The 19,334-nt window shown below is 39.2% G+C and overlaps 2 protein-coding genes across 2 annotated transcripts; both read right to left on the bottom strand.

The window, feature by feature from the left end:
• Positions 1 to 1,351: 1,351 nt before the first annotated feature.
• On the bottom strand, positions 1,352 to 5,821 carry LOC111238585 (cerebellin-1-like). Its single transcript, XM_022768152.1, has 4 exons — positions 5,714 to 5,821; positions 3,750 to 4,485; positions 2,096 to 2,215; positions 1,352 to 1,983 (listed from the first exon to the last, which is right to left on the bottom strand). The coding sequence occupies exons 2-4, from the start codon at positions 4,053 to 4,055 to the stop codon at positions 1,786 to 1,788; spliced, it is 624 nt and encodes a 207-aa protein (XP_022623873.1). The 5' UTR covers positions 4,056 to 4,485; positions 5,714 to 5,821; the 3' UTR covers positions 1,352 to 1,785.
• A 2,936-nt stretch (positions 5,822 to 8,757) lies between these two features.
• Positions 8,758 to 13,123, bottom strand: LOC111238584 (E3 ubiquitin-protein ligase TRIM21-like). The gene is made up of 10 exons (XM_022768151.1): positions 12,965 to 13,123; positions 11,732 to 11,957; positions 11,289 to 11,637; positions 11,085 to 11,180; positions 10,761 to 10,994; positions 10,517 to 10,664; positions 10,377 to 10,403; positions 10,203 to 10,267; positions 9,782 to 9,898; positions 8,758 to 9,494 (listed from the first exon to the last, which is right to left on the bottom strand). The coding sequence occupies exons 1-10, from the start codon at positions 12,999 to 13,001 to the stop codon at positions 9,096 to 9,098; spliced, it is 1,698 nt and encodes a 565-aa protein (XP_022623872.1). The 5' UTR covers positions 13,002 to 13,123; the 3' UTR covers positions 8,758 to 9,095.
• Positions 13,124 to 19,334: the final 6,211 nt, after the last annotated feature.

Genomic DNA, 19,334 nt, shown 5'->3' with positions numbered 1-19,334 from the left:
GTATGGTTTTATATCTATAATAGCAGAATCTAAATAAAAATGAACTTATATGAATATCAATGTCATGGCTATGAGTTAAATTCACTTACACTGTTGTTCTCTGTGTGAATTTTAATTTATTTACTTTTATATTATTGTTACTTTATTCTTGTTTTATCCTTTTATGAAGCACTTAATTAAGAAAATAAAAAAATAAACGAATAAATAGTATTTGATATTTTCTGTGATCAGATTTTGATTTCGAAGAATCAATACTTGTTACATGGTGTTAATCTAGTTTTGGAACCAGAGCCTTCACACTCTTTTGTACTCCAGACACGAATCTCCAAAGTGCTAACACAGGCCTCTGCTGTGCGCCGGGGCGTTGGGACTAATCAGTTGAGACGGTCCAGTGTGAACTCAGCAGGCTTCTGGCACCAGAACCTCTCCTTCGCTGCCAGCCCTCCATCTGCCACCGGATCCACCGCAGAGAGATGCACGGTCGCTGCGCATCAGTGGGGACGACAAACTCACACAAGGATATATGTATAGTTTAAGACTTTTATAATAAATGATAATATGATACCAGCGCAGTAGTACACATGAGAAAAATAAGTAATTGTATACGGACACCTTCTGAGTAAAAGTCTCTGTTGCCCTCTATACTCCACACAGCAGGGAAACGCACTTCTTACAGAACAACCATCTGTGATCGAGTGATTTATAGAGCGTATGTAAAGTATAGTAGAGGTGCTTTGAAGGCCACAATAGTGTCAGCATTTACCAAGGACACGTGATAAGCATGTCAGATGACTAAATGTCAAGCTGTTAGGTTAATGAACTGTACCATAATAGGCTTATACATAAATAATAGAAGGTGTGTTATGAATAGTTAACAATCTAGGGTGTAGCAAATTTACTAGCCTGAAGGGAAGCTGATAAAAGTGAAACTACAGAGGCTGAAATGCAACTGTGATGTTAATAGCAATCATTTCAAAATCTGACTTTAAATAACTTAGCAGAGATTCTTTGTATGCATCCAAAACCAAGAGAAAATTTTAATAAATGATTGTCAGACATATCAATGAATCGCATTTTTAATTAAGTAATTAAAATAAAATGTAAAACTAAATAAAAAAGCTTAATACTTGTCCCATAACCTCCAATCAATTTGTAAAACAAAGCAAAAAGCTGTTGGTATCAATTTTCTCAACATATTCTCCCTAAAAAGGCATAACTAAAATAGTTAGGTAGATGGGAGTCAGTAGTTAGGTTTCTTCAAGTACATATCTTTCCTTCATCAAGAGTCACTGCCCTCTCAATGGTTAGATATATGGTAGATACAGTGACAGATAGATAGATTGGTAAGAAGTGGAGAATAGACACAATAATTTTCTTTATTGCCACAAACCTTTGCTTTGTCGTTTCATTTCATGCATTAAAGGAAAATCACAAACCTCAGACAGGCCGACACCTGGTGTAAGCAAGCGTAGACGACACGTTACAGAAGTCAGACAACAGACAATAAGCCATAAAAGTGCAATGGAAATGGAAATTACATTTAGGGTTATTTGGAGCAAAGTGAATTCACCCATTCATCTGATACATATGAAGACGCATCGAAGCCGTTAAGTGTTTCGTTTCCAACTTCAGCGTGGAACTCAATGGGCATCCACTGACGCTTCCTCCTTTATGTCAAAGGCATTAAAGTAACACTTGCCCCCAAAACAATCTTTATTTTATACCCTGCCCTCCCCTCCTTACCCTTGGCTATGACAATCCTCTCACTTCCTACCTCAACCCAGTCTACAAGGGGAACACCAGAAACCCAGAGAAGGTGGAGTACTTCCACCCTCCCATCAGGTTCCCCCTCTCCAGTTTGAGGTAAGCCTTGTCCCCTCTCTCCATCATCACCAGCCCGGCGTTGGTGGCAGCTTCCCTGGTCACGTCTTGGTCACCTGCGAAGGCCGAGATCACCGGCCAGCCATTGAGAACCAAACTCACCTGGGAAAAACAGGTGAGACGAAAGAGCAGGTGAACAGACAGTGGAACTGCTGGTTGCAGCTTCATCTTTATTATCGTCATCATTATTATTTCCTTAAGCTTTTGTTCTTACTTGTATTGTCTGCCGGTTGTAAACTTTGACCACATGAAAGCTGAAACTGTAAACTCCTTTTCTGGGGGCCACAAAGATACTCCTCGCCGGATCAAAGTGGCTGCCAACGTTTACTAAGATCTGAAAAGAAAAGGAGATGAAAAGAAGGAGTAAATCTATAGCACAACATGACCCAGAGAAAAGCTGCTAATAGTCCCTTTAAATGTGCGATATTTGTCGAGTCATAACTGTGTTTGCTTGTCAAAGTTTTCATCAGTGAGCTCTAAATCTTTGTCGGTTTTTTCAAAATACTTTGTTCTGCTGAGCCTCACTTTACAACAGAGAAGAAGCACAAACAAGGGAACAAAGTGCGCAGGTAGGACAGTCGATGCACAGATTGCAGGACAATTAATTACTTGTTTTTGTTGCATTCATCAGCATCACTTCTCACACACAAACCGCGGAACAATTAAATACATGTTTTCTCTTTCACAGATATTGCATTCATGACTTTATTTTTCTTATTACTCTGTTGTATAATACTTTTGATAAACACTTATTAAACACAGGACAATTATGGTGAAGTGTTGGTGACATAGGTGTGAGCAGCCTGATCTGTTGGTGAAAGTACAGTGTACCTTCTGCGGGCACAGTGTGATCAGTGACTTCAAAGGGAATCATTTGCGCAAAATTTGCAACAGAACAGACAGACATAGTTCTCAGAGGATGACTGCTGACTTTGGTGAACCTTGACCTTTCCTCCAGCAATTCACCTTGAGGTTTACATTTGAGGTTTTGAGTGCAATGTCTTAATAACTATTGAATGGGTTTCCATTATATCTGGTACAGACATTCATGATCCCTTAAAATTTCATCAAACTGCATCATCAGTTCAAATTTTGCATTTGTACAATATTTTGGTTTCTAACCAAATTCCTTCAAAACTATGAAACTAGGCAAAACCGAAATCTAATCAGATGTTCTTGAGTTATTGCGTCCAACAGAATGTGTCACAGATGTCATCAAGACATAATGTTCATCATACCATGCACCACGGTGGCCTTATCCCCCATCGTCACCTCACTGACACTCTTGTGGCTCTAGCAGCCAAGTTTTGTGGAAAACCTTTTTAGAAGAGGCTGGTAAAGTAGCAGATCAATGCACATAGTTTCTGTATGGTATCAAAGCGCTCAGTCCACAGAGTAATGCACACAGACTGTATGCAGGAACTGATCCTTAAAACGAGCCGTGAGGACTTCTGTGATGTCACAACAAAGCAGTCACCGCCCTCAGCCATGCCCCTCAGCCACCTGGACCCACCATCCAACCTTGCAGGAAAACACTTACAACAATACATCAAGATGGATTTTGGTTCTAAAAACCACAAATATATCTTCTTATGGATCAAAACTTCAAATAAAACACAGGAAAAGTGTAAAATATGGGACCTTTAAAGGTTAGGTTTGGGAAAATAAAACAGTTTGAGATCATAAAAACAACCAAAACCTTAAATTACAACATCTGGAGAAGAACTTATTCAGACTGCCATAGATACAGTTGGACATTTTTGCCATAGAGGAGGTAAATATTACTTCCTCATTGCCCCTTTAAGGGCTGCTCAACCAACGTTAACTAATGCTCTCCACACCTACACACACAGACTGCTGAACCCCACCTGGTCAAAGTAGATGGTCATGGTACGGTTGCTCATCTCCGAGGGTTCGTGGTTGGTGTTACGGATGGCTGAGAACGCCACCCTTCCGGTTCCTGACCTCACCGACATGCCCAGAGCGTTACCCGATGGCTCCGCGGACGGGGTGGAGTCGCACACCACCAGACACTTTCCCTCCAACACGATCGGTTCTGTGTCATTCTGGCAAATGACCTCTGAGGGCCCCCAATGCACGAGAAGGAGTAGTCCAACGAAAAACACAGAGCGGCGAGTGAGGTATGGCAATGAGGGAGGATATGGAGAGGGCATAGCTCCAAATGAGGATGAGCTTTGGGTGCTTTTGGGCTTTGCTGGTGTTTTAACTCCCAAAACAGTGACAATATGGCCGCCACAAATCTTCGGAGACTATGTATCTTCGTGGAGTACGCCTCACTTTAGCAACCGGATCATCGTTTCACCTGGAAAAAACACCTCAACCAAGGGATTCTCGCATCTCATGGGGCCTTTATCACCCTCAACTGACAGTTGCACAAGCACTGGGTGGATGTGGAGTGTCTCTGGAGAGGAATATTAGTTGCCAAAAAGATAGTGGCTTCCCATAGCAGCAGACCGGAAGTTCTTACATGCACAGTATAGATGGAGGTTATCCAGTTTCTCACACCCCAGCAGGAACAGCCATCAGTCAGCTGGATGCTGACGCAGAATCCAAACTAGCTTGGAGGCTGTCAGGGCTTCAAGCCTGTTTAAATCAGTACATCACAGGACACAGTTTTACACGTCAACATTAGGATAAAACTTACATTTTCCATAAATAAAAACAATGACATGACTGAAGCTTTTCTATTGTTCGCACTATGTTTAGTATCCAGGAGAATTGTTGATTAATAGAAGGGAGTTTTGACTGGATAAGATTTTCAGACAGGGCTAAAATTACGGGAAAATTAAGTACATTGTAATTAAAGCTTAAAATATGAATTTATCTATATGTTTGTTTATGTATGCATTAAGGTTGTGTATGTGTTTATAGTTATATCAGGCAAGTTCACCATCCAAATTACATTTTTCTTGCCTCTCCTTTTGGAAAAATTAAACTAAAAACAAAAAAGACAATTAGAACATTTAAAACTATGAACAAGGCCTGCTTCTTCTACTTTTCTGAAACTAACAAACACTACATATATTATATTGGGTGTCTTTGATCAAAATGTATTCCTGTGGCAGAAAAGACCTTTTCTATTCTTAAAAATTGTAAAAATACCATTACACTCATGAACCTGCATTGAAGCTATTACAGTTAAAAATTGTTGAATCCAACATTGCGTTCAATGCTGTAACATTAAATGCAATAAAACGCCTGACTTCTGAGGTCAAGCAAGATGCAGGAAAAAGTGTTGATATGAGAGAAAAATTATTAAGTTGAAGAAGGAAATAAGCTGAAGAAGAAGAAGTGATGAGGTAATGCTTTGGCCAGGAAGGGGCCTGCGTGAGTTCTGCCAGCTGGACTCAGGAGGGGGGAACATTGGACTATCACAATCCCACCACTGAGAGGCCATCTGTGGGTAAACACTCCCACTCTCTCTCTCTCCCATCACCTTTCCAATTTAATACCTCTGCATTCGCATTCCTTTACACAAACACACTATAAATACAGATATGACAATACCACCTCAAACATCATCTGAGCAGCAGTTGTCAATATTTGCACTGGAATATAAGCAGTTTACTTTTCATGCAATGCAGTTGAGTATTACCCTTTAACAAACCCTTAAACATTGTTTTACAGAGTTTAGAGTTTAGTTAAAAACACTGAGGAAATCTCACATCATTCTGAAGTATGAGATGAATCCCTACAGTAAGCTACATAACAACATACCCAACGATAAAAAGTAAGAGCATCTTCACAATAACAACCCTTGCAACACGCATAATAACATTATGTTTCAGAATACAGCTGGAGAAACACCCACCTCTCACTTATAGCGACATAAAGAAACCAGCTTGCTTCAGTAAAGTTGGAGCATCCCAAAAGTCCTGTTCCCCTGTTACATTCAGCTTTATCTCTGTTCCTCTGCCTCTCTTTCCCCCATCTCTCTCTCTCTCTCTCTCTCTCTCTCTCTCTCTCTCTTTCTCTAGCTATCTCTCTGTTCCAGGAAACCCCTGCGTTCAAGCAGACGTTTAATTACATCACAAGCATCGCGGCCCTTCTGTTCTCACGACTCCTCGACCCCCTACTGTACCTATTTCCCCTCTCTCCCCATCCTCTCTCTTTTACCTCTGATATCACACATCAGATGGCGGAACTGAAAGGCTCCATCACAAACTGCTGTAATATCCTTTCTGTGGGGAAACATCTGGCATTTATAAGGGCCCATGAAAGCTTGAAACATTATTAATGATTTAATCATAATTTTGTTTTAATTTCATGCTAACTATTTAGCTGGTTTAACATGAAAACCCTGATATTTATTCTGAAGTCTAAGGTCTGGAGAACAAAACTCACATGCACAGTAGTTATTGTGAAATACTAATATTGAATGTAATTGGATAAACATTGAAAAATTCAAAAGGTCAATTATACTTTCTAACATTTAATGGAAATTACAATTTTTTATAATGTGCTTTTGTTGCCTAAAAATAACCACACACAGGATTCACGTTGCAGTTTTTCCTTCACTTGAAAAAATGCTGCCACTGAACATAATCCAGGCAGCAATCAGGATTAACATACCACAAACCATTGGCCACTCCTAAATAGATTAACTTTTTTTTAATTAGTTTTCCTTATAACTACAAAGGTGTGGTGTTACATAAGAGAGAGCGTTGAACTGACTTAATGTTTTATTATGTAATTATTGCCAGAAATGAACAGGTAGGAGCCTTCACTCGTCATACAAAGAAACACTGGGTTCTCATGACAATTGTGAAATGTACAAACTCCTGCAGAAAGTGATGCCCTTTTTATGCATAATAAAATCTGTTAAAATTGCTAACTAGGAAATTACCACCATGTGTTTAGTTCCTATTTTTATCTGAGCTGTATAATTAATGTTTGGGTTGGGCTTTGGAACTTTCCAATACCACACACAGGAACCAAACAGAAAAACAAACAAACAAAAAATAAATAAATAAACTGGACTTTTATGACTTCCATCACTTTGGCAGTCTTGACTTCACTGGGTGAAGTTTTAGAGGGATAAAAAGCAGAAGATCATCTGCATAACATCAGAAGTGAACAACATACAGTAGGTTGAGAAGAAAACCGCGCCTACTGAGCCCTGAGGTCAGGCAAGTATTGAAGACTGAAACCATTTGAGTGAGGAGGCCTAGGTGAACAAATTCCTCCAGAGAATGTAAGGGCAGTGTGATCAATAATGTCACAGACAAATAGAAATTGGCACTGTGATTTGTTCTAAAACTGACTTGAGATTCTTCACTAAAAACTTTATTTTGCAGAAAATGACCACAGTGACTGTTATTTTATTTTAGAGATTATTTTACTCATGGATCTTGGATCAAGCAGAATTTGAAAAACATTAAAAAATATTTTAATGGTTATAAAAAATAGTTTGACTGATTGATTGATTGTTTCAACTTTCCTTGTATATACTGTTGGGTAGTCAAGCTCTTCAAATTGGTTAGCACTAAAGAGGGAGAATTGAAATATAAGATGATAAAATTGTAGTCACACGGAAGAAACAAGCAAAAACAAAGTTACGTAACTCACCCCTAAATTAATTGTTTGTCTAAAAAGGTGTGGTGTTACATAAAGAGAAAAACTGGAACTCAGAACCTGTGGGACAGGATATTGCATACTCTGCGACCACACTTCTTACTGTTGTGTGATTGGCACATGTTACATGACATGCAACAGACACATCTCAGACCCTGATAGTGAAAGGAAATAACTGTTTGTGTAATGAGTAGCATTACATAACATGTGTACTCTGCAAAGTCTTTGCTATTCACACATCTGTGGAAGTTGTGGTGCATCTGAGATGACAAGATGACCCCCCATTAACCCATGTTGTCTAATAGTGATGAGTTGCACACAGTTCTTACACACAGCCAAAGGTCATGCAGTCCTATTGTTAAAACCCTCTATGGTCTAAGGACATTTTCTCGATTAGTTATCGATTAGTTATCTCGATATTATTTTCAGAATAATCTCAGCTCTTTCTATAATGAGGCCCCTTTTGTTCATAGAGCATTGCAATTGAAGCCTAGTTTTTCAAATACCTCTTGAAAACAAACTTTTACTGACGTGGATGAATTGTTTTGGTGCTTGAAATGGGTTTATCAAAGTCTATAGGTTCATAGAAATAGTGCAATATATGAGTAGAATAGTAGATAAATGGATAATAAATGCCTAACATGAAGTTTTATATCACCGAGTCATAGAAGTAAGAATTTGTAAGGGAAAGTGGAGAGTCTACAGATTCTAACAACATTTAAACCACATTTCTACGCTGAACTATCGCAAAGACATAGAATAATAGGTGACGGATGGGTAGAAGGAGGTTCTATTGAAAAAGAATATCGGCCTTTATTTATTTAAAAAAAAAACAAATGAATGTGAACTAGTTCATTTTTCGAACTGTGAACTTAGTTCAGAATTTTATAAAATAAACTATGAATGTGAACTAGTCCATTGTCATCTGTATGAGCTGAACTTTGAACGTGTTCTTTTTAAGTGTGACCCGGCACAACGCTGTATGCACAACTGCATTTTGCACCTGACTGGTGACCACTACAAAACAAAGCATGAGGTGAAGATTCCTGAGTCCATCACCGGGTCAGATCTTACATATGCATTGAAAAAAGTGTAAGCAGAAGTTAGAAAAAAGGACAAAGCAATTGCCTTTTCAATGGAAAAGAAAACAAGATTTGACATAATTTGCAGTTTCACATTTTTATTTATTTCAACAAAAAAAAAGGCTTTTATCTCCAGTTTTACACTTTGAATCTGGGTTTATATATTGCACATCGATTTAAATTTAGCAGTGCCTTCAACAACATTTAAAACATTTTTTTTTTTTTTTGCATATTTCCATGCATGAGTCTGGTATAATTTTGTGAAACCTCTTATGGATAATAAAGCAAACAATTCATATCAGTAACCAGAAACCTTGCTGACATCTTACAAGCAGTAAAAGCCGTTGTCATGTGTAATGTTGTGTTAATAAAAAACATAAAAATAACCCATGGGTTGACCTGTTGCAGGTCAGTGTTGCTCAAATACTAATACAGTACAATAAATGAAACAAGTCAAACCTAAATAGGTTAAAAAATGTTCTTGAATAAGAACTAAAATCTCTGATTTTAAACATCAGTTAGCGTCATCCTTTCTTATTACACCTTGTACATCTGACTCAATGGTATGTCCCCGACGCCTCCCTCCACAGGACAGATCACCAGCGGAGCGGTGTTCTTCCCGCTGTCCGGGACACAGGGGTTAAAGTAGGGGTACAGAGGCTCAGTGAAGGAGCACCCGCTGTGTGTGTAAATGTGAATCTTTGTGTCTGCGTCGTAGAAGGACACGGATCCTTCCTCGTAGTCCAGGAAGATGCCCACCTTCCGAGGGGTTTCCTGGAGGTTGAGGGCGACGGAGGGGCCGGCGCAGGCGCTCAGACTGCCTCCTTTACGCCTGCAGATCGCCCAGTAGCCGCTGTCAGGGCGCACCGTGATGGCCCCCTTTCTGTTAATGGACTCCCTGGCCACGCCCAGATCCCAGTCTGTTTTATCTCCAACCTGAAAAACAACATTACAAAATACTGAATTAGACAGGCAGCAAAACAAAAGCAGTTTTTAATCAAAAGTTTATTGATTTTGATTCTTTTGTTTATCACCACCACAGCATGTAATAATATTGACCGTGTGTGTCACATGTACTTAACAATAAGAATATAAAGTTTAACTGTGTGTCTAGAGCTGCTGGTGTAAGACTGTTCTGTTAGTGACTCCTGTTCTTTGTTGGATTTGACTTGTTTGTGTGTACTGCTGGGTTAAAGTGTGTTTTCATGTCCGTTAGCTCCTACCTCAACAACCCAGTAGCTTCTTCCAGACGTGAAGCTTTGTTTCCCCAAAACACAGACGCAGGAGTCAAAGCGCTGAGGGTCACATGGGACTGGGGCCTTGTTCTTCTGGAAGCTAGCCTGTGGAGCAATATGATTATCATTATTATCATCATTGCCTTCGTCTTATCTTCATCATATTAGGTGTAATGCTTATCATTTTCCCAAGTTTAGCTTCATCTTGAGCCCCTTTGTACCTAATTTACAACCCTAACTTTTCTCTTTTCATCTATTACTTTCAGACCCAACACAACAGGAGATGTTTTAGTACAAAAGCTAAACCAATTTTAGCTCTTACAGCAGAAACCTCTGTGAGGAATTATTTGTTTAATAAGACTGTCTTCTTTATACATTTCAAGTCAGTGATTTTACAATCAGACAGTACCTGCTTTTTATCTGAAGACAGGACCAGCCAGCCTGAGGCAGTGTTAGGATCCAGAGTCACATCCACTGCAGAGACAAAGAGGAAAAACTGTGAGTCGAGTACTAAAAAGAGGAAGTAACTAAGGTTTATCAAGATTACTGAAATAAAAATAATAATTTATGATTCTGAACACACCTGCATATTGATTCATCTTGTCTGCTTCTGCAAAAAGGAAGAAGAAAACGTTATTTTCCTGCATTTGTTTCCTCAAAATCTCTTGAGTCTTTGGTCATTGTGGAAAGTAGATAATGATTTTCTGCCAAGGGCTCACTGACCTTCTGCAGACAGCTTGTTGGCAACTCCCTGACAAACATCCACCAGCTTAGAGACGGCTCTCCTCACTGTCCCCATGCAGTTATTGGAGTGGAATGCCACCTTGGACCACTCTTTAGTAGATGGGAGACTTCTGAGAGATGGGAAACCCTAAAAACAGGGAAGACACATGCGGTTTCTCATGAGTACAGTTTTTAATATGTTGATGCAGCGCAGATAAATTGAAATGTAGCACTGGTATCCGACCTGCAGGAGGTGCAGAGGGTTCTGAGTGAGCTCCAGGTGCTGCAGCTCGCTGCTCCTCGTCTGCAGTTCAGTGATTTCCTGCTCCAGCTCGTCGAGCAGCTCCTCCGCCCTCCTCTCGGCTTCTACCTGCCTCTCCTGGAGCTCTTCCACCAGCCCGGCCTGGTGGATCTGGATGGCGGTTATGAGCGTGGCACAGACCTGAGAACCGCTCTGAATCTCTTTCTCCGTGATTTTCTGTCGATTGAAACGATCGAAAGCGTAAACCTTCAGAGAAACACGTCGACGTAACAGATCGACTCTTTGTGCAAACACTGCAGAACCTACTTTGCTCAGCTCCACTGAATTTTTGATCTCATCCATTTTCCTAAACCTGGCCTGGATCATCTGTTGGATGTCGGCCTTTGTCGCCCTCAAAGAAGACTGCAAAGGGTCAAACATAAAAAAATTGTTAAAAAACACAAAATACTGTCATTTCCATATTTGCACAAGAGGAAAATTACTTTAAAAGGAAGTAAAATTTCTCCTCACCTTGACCCTCTTGCTGGCCTTCTCCATGGGGACGACCTTGTGGCTTTTATGGCCCCTCTCTACGCATTTCACACACACGGGCGTCTGGTCTTTCTTGCAGAACATCGTCAGCGGCTTGTTGTGGTTTCTGCAGAGGTGACTGGCGGGGAAGGTGGCCGGGTCTGTCAGCCGGTGTCTCTGCAGTGCCGGATCTCTCAGGTGAGGCCTGAGGTGAATTTCACAGTAAGACACCTGGCAGACGAGGCACGACTTGACCGATGTAGACCTGTTCCCGTCGCAGATGTCACAGGGAACTCTATTAGTGTAAGGGACACTGTCGACATCCTCCTCTTCTGGGGGCGACAGAGACCTTTAGATTTGGATTAAATGATGTTAAATTTCAATAAACTCAAACATTTTGCTTGTTTTAACATTCAAAATATGCTTTAATATTCAAAACAAACCTCTTGAAGAGTTCAATGACATTCGCAAATCCTCGGTTGATCCTGAGCTCCGGACGGTTTCTGAAAATCTCTTTGCACAGCGGACACTCCGACGTGTCCTTGGTGTCCCAGAAGCCCTCGATGCAGTCCAGGCAGAAGTTGTGGCCGCACGGGATGGAGACGGGGTCGGTGTAGATGTCCAGACAGATGCAGCAGCGGAACTGCTCCTCAAACAGCACGTTTCTGACTGGAAAAAAAAAACCACATTATTTTAATCAAACATGCAACATGCTGAGTGAAATTCTTAGTCTTCTCAGCTGAAATCTTTGCTCTGCTTGCTGCTCATCAGTTATATGTGAATACAAATCAGCGGGACAGGAGCTGTACTTTTTTTTTTGCATGTGGAAGCTGTAGATGCTGCATCATTAAACTGTTAAACAAAAACACTAAATTACAGACAGGAGTTCAGAGGTTGAGAATAAGGACAAAAGACTTCTTGAAACATTTTTTTCAGAACTACTTTCAGAATTACATTTGAATGTTGTCCACTGCACAACTGAAAATGTCAGTGTCATATGGTCAAATTGTCTCAATGGAAAATCATATTAAGAATCAGAGTCTGGTTTATTGCCAAGTAGGTTTTACAACATACAAAGAATTTGCCTTGGTGGTTTGGTGCATATCAATAACAATAAACATAAGAAGAAAAGGAATATAAACAAAGATGAAAACTAGCAAGTAGTGCAGGTTGGATAGACATAGAAGAATTCCACAGTAAGATAAAATAAAATAACACTAGATTGCAGATCACATTACATTATTGTATTTTAATTTTCAAAATAAAATTCAAATTTTAATACTGTCCATTGTGCAGCTGGGTACGACTTTAAAAATTAAATGTCAAGATGCTTTTTCCAATGAATTTTAATATGATCACATATGTGGAAAATTACAATGCAGGTTTAAGAGGTTTATGAATAAACCAAATTAAAATGAGACCAGAATTATAAATACAATTATTCCTTGCATCTTGTAGAATAGATTCCTATTTCAGTAATTTAAAGTAAATAAATTACTACTGCAAACACTGTAGTAAAAGCAGGTGATATTACAGCAGGATGACTTTTGATTGTTTTGTCATCCGTCAACGGGTTTTAAATTCACAAAAAGATGTTGATTAAAGTCGGCGGAGCAGTTGCAGTGGATTGTTATAGTTTTCTAGTTGGAGTTAGTCAATAGTCAATAATGTCTCACCTTCGGTTGACATGTTCAGTGTCCTGATCATTCTCATCAGATGCAGCAGTTGGTGTACGTATGAGTTTTTATACACAGCAGTTTCACCAGGGATCAGTCACATTGTTTACTGTTAAGCTCCTCCCTTCTGGCTCAGTTTCTCACACTACTCATCCACTCTTGTATTTCTGGTCCTTCGGCTTTGACTGCCGACCTTCTTATACGATATTCACCCTGAGGAGACACAGTCGAGCTCAGCTAGAGAAAAACCGCCGGAAATGAAGGGTTAGAGATGTGTGGCGCAACTATACATTACTGCTGCTGTTGTGACTGGAAACTCTTTATCCTCATACCTTGATACACTAAGCAATGGTTTCCAGTCACGAGTGTTATTGAGCAGCTGCCAAAACGTGGCCAATTAGTTGCTCAAGATGATAGATCTGAATATATACAGTGTACCGGAAGTGTCTTTCTACACTTTCCACCCAGAAGAGATTAATATATGTGTCACAAACGCAGAGAGGCAGGTCTTGTTGGTGGTCCACTTGATGGTGGAACAGAATCAGTCTCTGAATGCATTTCTGTGTATGTTTATTTATTTATTTCTTATTTTCTAATTTAAACATCCTTCTTTTTGCACAAAACGTGTAAAACTATAAAATTATAGATTTAAAAAACAACAAAAACTTAAATAAAGCATGATTTTTGGTTTCCACAGCTTCCGGCTGCTCTTAGCCTCATGTGAGTGTCAGTGTCTTCGAGTGTCATCAGTTACCATGCTTTTGGAGAGTAGCTCTTAAAGTTACGAAGGCTTGTAGGATGTATTTGACAATTATTTTGGCCTTAAGATGCTTTTCAGAAACAAGGACCCGTGTGTTGTGTATTTATTTTCAAATGACACAACAAAAGTCCAAGAATATTCACATCATGATGCTTTCATTGTCTTCAACAAAACTCAAAAATCCCAAACAGAACTAATACTATTATTTAATACAGAAGAAAATCTAATTAAACACCAATAGAATAGTCTTTCCTTCAGGCTTTTAAGACAAAGTTAGAAGCTTAAATGCATCAGTGAAGCTGAATATTTCAGCTTTCATGGAAAATGAATCCAATGAACTTAAATCTTCATAGTTTGTACAAGTAAATGCAACAGTCTGTCTTCCAGATCACACAGCTCACACAGACTGTTTTCCTCCTGAATGTTTTTTAATGATCAGCCATCAACTTTACATGTGCAACAAAACGTCTTTGGCCTCTAAATGTAACAAGATAGGTCGATTCGTCAGGATATATGTCAAGATAAATCCATCAACAGACAACAGTTGGTCTTTGGTATGACCTGAAGTGTATTTCCTCATTTTCACTGCACCTGATCTCAGCGTCGCTGGAACCAGTTTTTCAAAGTTCTTGTCTTTTAGAACAATACACAAATACACCTCACATCGTGAATAGTCAGACGTCAGAGTGAATGTTAGTCATACAAAAACAAATCATTATGACTATGTAGAAAACGCAGAGTTCACCAAATGAGAAGTAAAGAGGAGAAAATTCCCATGGAGTAAAAAGAAAACATAATAAAAAGAGTAATAATCAACCTGGTGTGTGTGTGTGTCCGCTCACTTTTATAATGGTGGTTTATGGGGAAAATGCTTTCTGGGCTGAGAGGGATTGTTTTTGTTGCAATACCGTGAGTGACCACTGGGAGAAACTGGTGGATTGGCCCGATTTGAATAGCAGTGGTAAAAAACGGTAATTATTTCTTAATATTAAATTGTTTTTTTTAATGCGATATATCCACTCTCTCTTCAGGCGCGCCGTTAGCTGTTCAAAATTCAATGTCAGGACATTTTCCAACCAAAATTCTGGTATTCCAGTTTGGTTTTTTTGTGTGTGTGACTTTTCAACACAAAAAGCAGAGATGAAAAAAAGCCCAAACAAAAGCGCATCGTAATAAAGAGTCGGCTAGTAAATCAACCTTGTTGGCTGTTGGTTATCTATGGGGGAAAAGCATTTTGAGTCACAGGGGACTTTATTTCTGTTGCAATACCACTGAGCATCATGAGTAATGATGTGAGTGTGTGTCATGTTGTGTATTTAGCACCTGAGTAAATGTACTTGTTCATTTTTCACCTCTACAAATGAATTTTTTTTTAGAAACAGTTTACTATTTCTTTTCCAAATAATGATAAAAAAAACAAACATCTAAAGGTTTAAATGTAGGTGAACTAATCTGATTCTCCCTCATTCACAGCTCTCTGAAAGACTCAGTGTAAACCTCCCACCTGAGTCAGCGTGAACGCCGTACACCACACAACAGAAACAAGGAGAATCAAGAAGTAGGTCAACAATATCTGATAATGAGAGATGTAATTAACTAATTAAGTCATGCTTAAAATACCATCAAGCATAAACAATAATTTCAACAAAGCAAGTGGTGTGGTTAGATCAATTGAAGAGGAATGCTTATTGAAAACTAGAGAGGAAAAAAATGAAGCAGCTGCTACAATGAAAAGGTCAATGGTCTTTACAAATTGAGTTTATTTGGCCACTTAACCGTGGTCCTTTCTCATAAAATATTTAGCCTGAAGTTTGGATTTTACATGTCACATTTGGCGCCATATTTTGCTGTAAAATTAAATGAAGAAACAACCATTAGTTTTTTGTTTTTTTTACTACAGGGTTTTCATGCATTCTGATCCTGTCTGATTTTGTTCCCAGTGTTTGCTGCTGCAAAATGAACTTGTGGATTGTCTTTGCTTGTTTAGTAGATTTGTAGAAACTCAATTATACTCATTACTCATATACTCATTAAAATCTAATGAATTGTTTTGATTGATAGACATTTCCATTGTCTTAGGACTGAAAGGCTCCTGAAACTGGGCCAGTGACTCATCACTGGCAATGACCTTGTGAAGCAGTGACACAGAAGTCAGTCATCATTATTATCAATTATTATGTGGTTTTCCTTTTCAGGCATGTCAAATTGCCTTCTGTGGAGTATTTCCAAAGGGGAAGCCCACAGATTTTACACATCATAGGTCCTGAGGAGGGGGAGGAGGGGGAGGAGGGGGTGGGGGTACAACTTTACACAAAAAGTTGTGCAAAGCCTTTTGTGGCTCCAGACTCTCTGGAGTTGGTTGAGTCAGGCTACATGAAGTTTACAAAGACCTCATCTCTGCTGGAGTCTAGCGGCTCCACCATGGAAGGATTATTAGACAACTGGCTCCGGGGCACAGACATGTAAAAGGCCCCTCCACGAAGCAAGACCCCCCCCAGACAGTTTGTAGTTTTGCATCTTTGTAGTTAATTTGCGTCTCTTTCAGGCCATTTTGTGGCTCAGACAGCAAACAGACACAGTCAGCAACTAATTCATTGATTAGACAATCAACGGAAAAAACTATTGGCAACTACTCTGATAATTGATTAATTGTTACTTTTCAAGCAAAAAACAGAGAAAGACAAACAAAGATTTTCTACACTGAGGATTTCCTGCTTGTCTTTGTTCTTGTCGCGGTGTTTCCCAACCTGCGGGTCAAGACGCTGTAAAACGGACAGCTGACCTGACACTATCCCATAAGATACCTTGATGAATTTGGGAATTCATTTTCCCCACGACTATGGCGAGCTCTCCAGGCGCTTTTAATGACGTTTTCATGTTGGTATGCGCTGGCCTTCTTCCATACACAGCGCTGCATGTTCTTTCCAAACAACTCAACCTATAGTTTCATCACTCCTCTAAGCGTGTCCACTGTAGTGTCATGGTGTGTCAAGCTGCTCTTTGACAGACAGCAGCAGCTTCCTCCCATGTTAATCAGCTCCCATGATTCATTTAAACCTTTAGCTGTTACTCTGATGTTCTTTGTTACGTTACGGATCACTCTACGCTGGGATTTTGCGGTCGTCTTAGTTGGGCGCCCACTTCTCAGGAGAGCAAACTGTCTCTTTGAGATCACAATTAACATTTTCAGTCTTCTGACATCTCTCTTTTTTTTTTTTACCAGGTATGGTTCTCATCAGCTGATTTTCCTTGTGAATTGCAAACTCGAAATGCTTAAGTGTATTTTTATAAGTCAGAGTAGATCTAACTCCCACCTCCTCTGGTTTCATGGACAGGACTGACAGGTTTTTCTAACTGCTGCCTCCAATTTCATTAATGCTATTGGGGTTCACATACTTTTTCCAGCCTATACACTGTGACTGTTTGAATGCTGTATTCAATATGGACAAGAACAATACAATATTTTATGTATTAATTAAAATAGATTGCGTTTGTTCATAATTGTATCTTAGATAAAGATCTTTCAGACGAGTTCATACATAAATGCAGTAACACCCAAAGGGTTCACTTACTATTTCTTGCATTCCAGATAGACTGGCTGATTTTACAGGAATCCACACCAACAACAACATCAACTCTATTTTTCTGAAGTTAAATGTTTATTGTGTCGGCCCACCCTTTCGCCTTTTAATACATCCACTGTCAACACCTTTACATATAAGTGACTCAATGATGATTGTGTTTTGTTTGTTACTTGAGTGATCGATAGGCTTTGATTTCTGTACATGAGCTGTTAGCTTCTAGGGGTTACGCTGGTTCCCTTAACCGCTCGGACTCAGAGCTCAACAGAATTTAACGCTGTTGAGCAAAAAGTATAAAGTGAAATAAAAAATAAATGTGGTTAAAAAGTAAACAAATGAGATGCCACTGTAGTAACTTGCTGTGCTTTTCCAGATCAGATAAAGACCTAATATCTTGATAAGATCGTAAAAATCACTGGCTGCAGTCTGTTGAAACAAGACTCCACACCCTTAGAGACAACACCACTCGCCTCCACCTGAGAACATTTTGTACAGAAATCTACCCTCATGCTCAGGTCAAAAACTACACACAGAGGAACGTAAACTCCATTTTTGTGCAGATTACAATCAGCTCACAGTTCTCGGATTTCTCACTTGACTGAAAAGTATTATCTGCTCTAGTAATGCAGAGACAACTGAAACCTGTGAGATTACTCACTAGATAAAGTAATATAATGTATGCAGCGGTTCCCAACCCGTGGCCTGCGGTCCACTGATGGTCAGCGAAGATACTGCAACTGGGCCGACTAATCGTTTGCAAAACAGCACAGTTTTGGTGAAAAGATGTAATTATAAATATATGATGTTTTTAAATGTTTGAAAATGAAATACTCTTCATAATCTCTTTCTTGTATTAAGGCCTATCACTGTGATAAGCCAATGATAGGAACTTGTCTTCTATCTCAGTGTAATTGTGCGCTAAACGATTACATCCAAAAGCGAAAATGGATAGCTGGGTGCTACCCACACACAGGAAGAATTAAAAGGAGAGAGAGTCAAGGGATAGAAGGTAAACTGAAAAAAAAGTTATCTCTGCTCTATCAAACAAAAAGAGAAACGTTAAGATTCTTACATGTTTCTCCTGTTTTCAATTGTCCTGAATGTTCGATCGTTATCATTTAAATCTGAGAAGCCCTTATTTGGCCTCCGTATTACTGAGAACTTACTGTATTAGCAATATATACTTTTAAGTATTAAAAGTAAAATCATGCAAAACACTGCAGCTTGATTCAGGATGTAGTTTTTGGTTTCTTGCATTATAATTGATAAGTATAACTAATGCCTCTTTAACATGCATTCAACAAAGACTGAACATTATACATTCATCATGAATTTCCCCTAGGGGATAAATAAAGTATGCATCTATCTATCTATCTATCTATCTATCTGGATGGCTGTGAAATTAATGCAGTGACGTGGAGTAGAAGAAGAAGAAGAAGAAGAAAATAGCGTAAAATGGAAATAAATAAGTAAATTGCAAGCACCTAAAAACTCTACTTTAATGCAGTAGTTGAGTTAATGTACTTCCCACCACCCCTGCCAAAAATATACACACAAGGAAGGCGTGATTCGAACTGGTCAATCCTGATGAAGAGATAGCAAAACACATCACTATTTGGCTTGGATCAGTTTGTTAACAAAGAACAATGCACTGGCAAAACAGATGCCTCTGTGCTTAGGCTTAAACCACATTGACAATACAAGCTGTCACTTGTCAAAACATATCATACTCTCTCCACTGAAATCTGATTCCGGTTCAGCATATTCTTAGACCAAGAGTCAAACCCACAGTACAGCTTTCGTTTCCCAACATCAAAACAATATGTGTTGCTAAGGTCAGATTTTAAAAAAAGAAACTAATGTTCTGTGGATTTTGTATCTATGTGTGATGTAAGACGTATGATTGACGGCCTACACTGTAAGTATGGACACCACTGCACCGAGATAGACGAAAGTGTTTGGTAAATAAAGCATGGTGTACTCCACGGAGAGGAGTGGTGTGACATGATTTTATTTTGATGGACTATAC

This window comes from Seriola dumerili, unplaced genomic scaffold (assembly GCF_002260705.1).
Source record: "Seriola dumerili isolate Sdu_G_001 unplaced genomic scaffold, Sdu_1.0 BDQW01001435.1, whole genome shotgun sequence".
NCBI classification, from domain to species: Eukaryota; Metazoa; Chordata; class Actinopteri; order Carangiformes; family Carangidae; genus Seriola; species Seriola dumerili.
The sequence above is the reverse complement of the archived record's forward strand: the minus strand, read 5'-3'. Positions and strand labels throughout refer to the sequence as shown.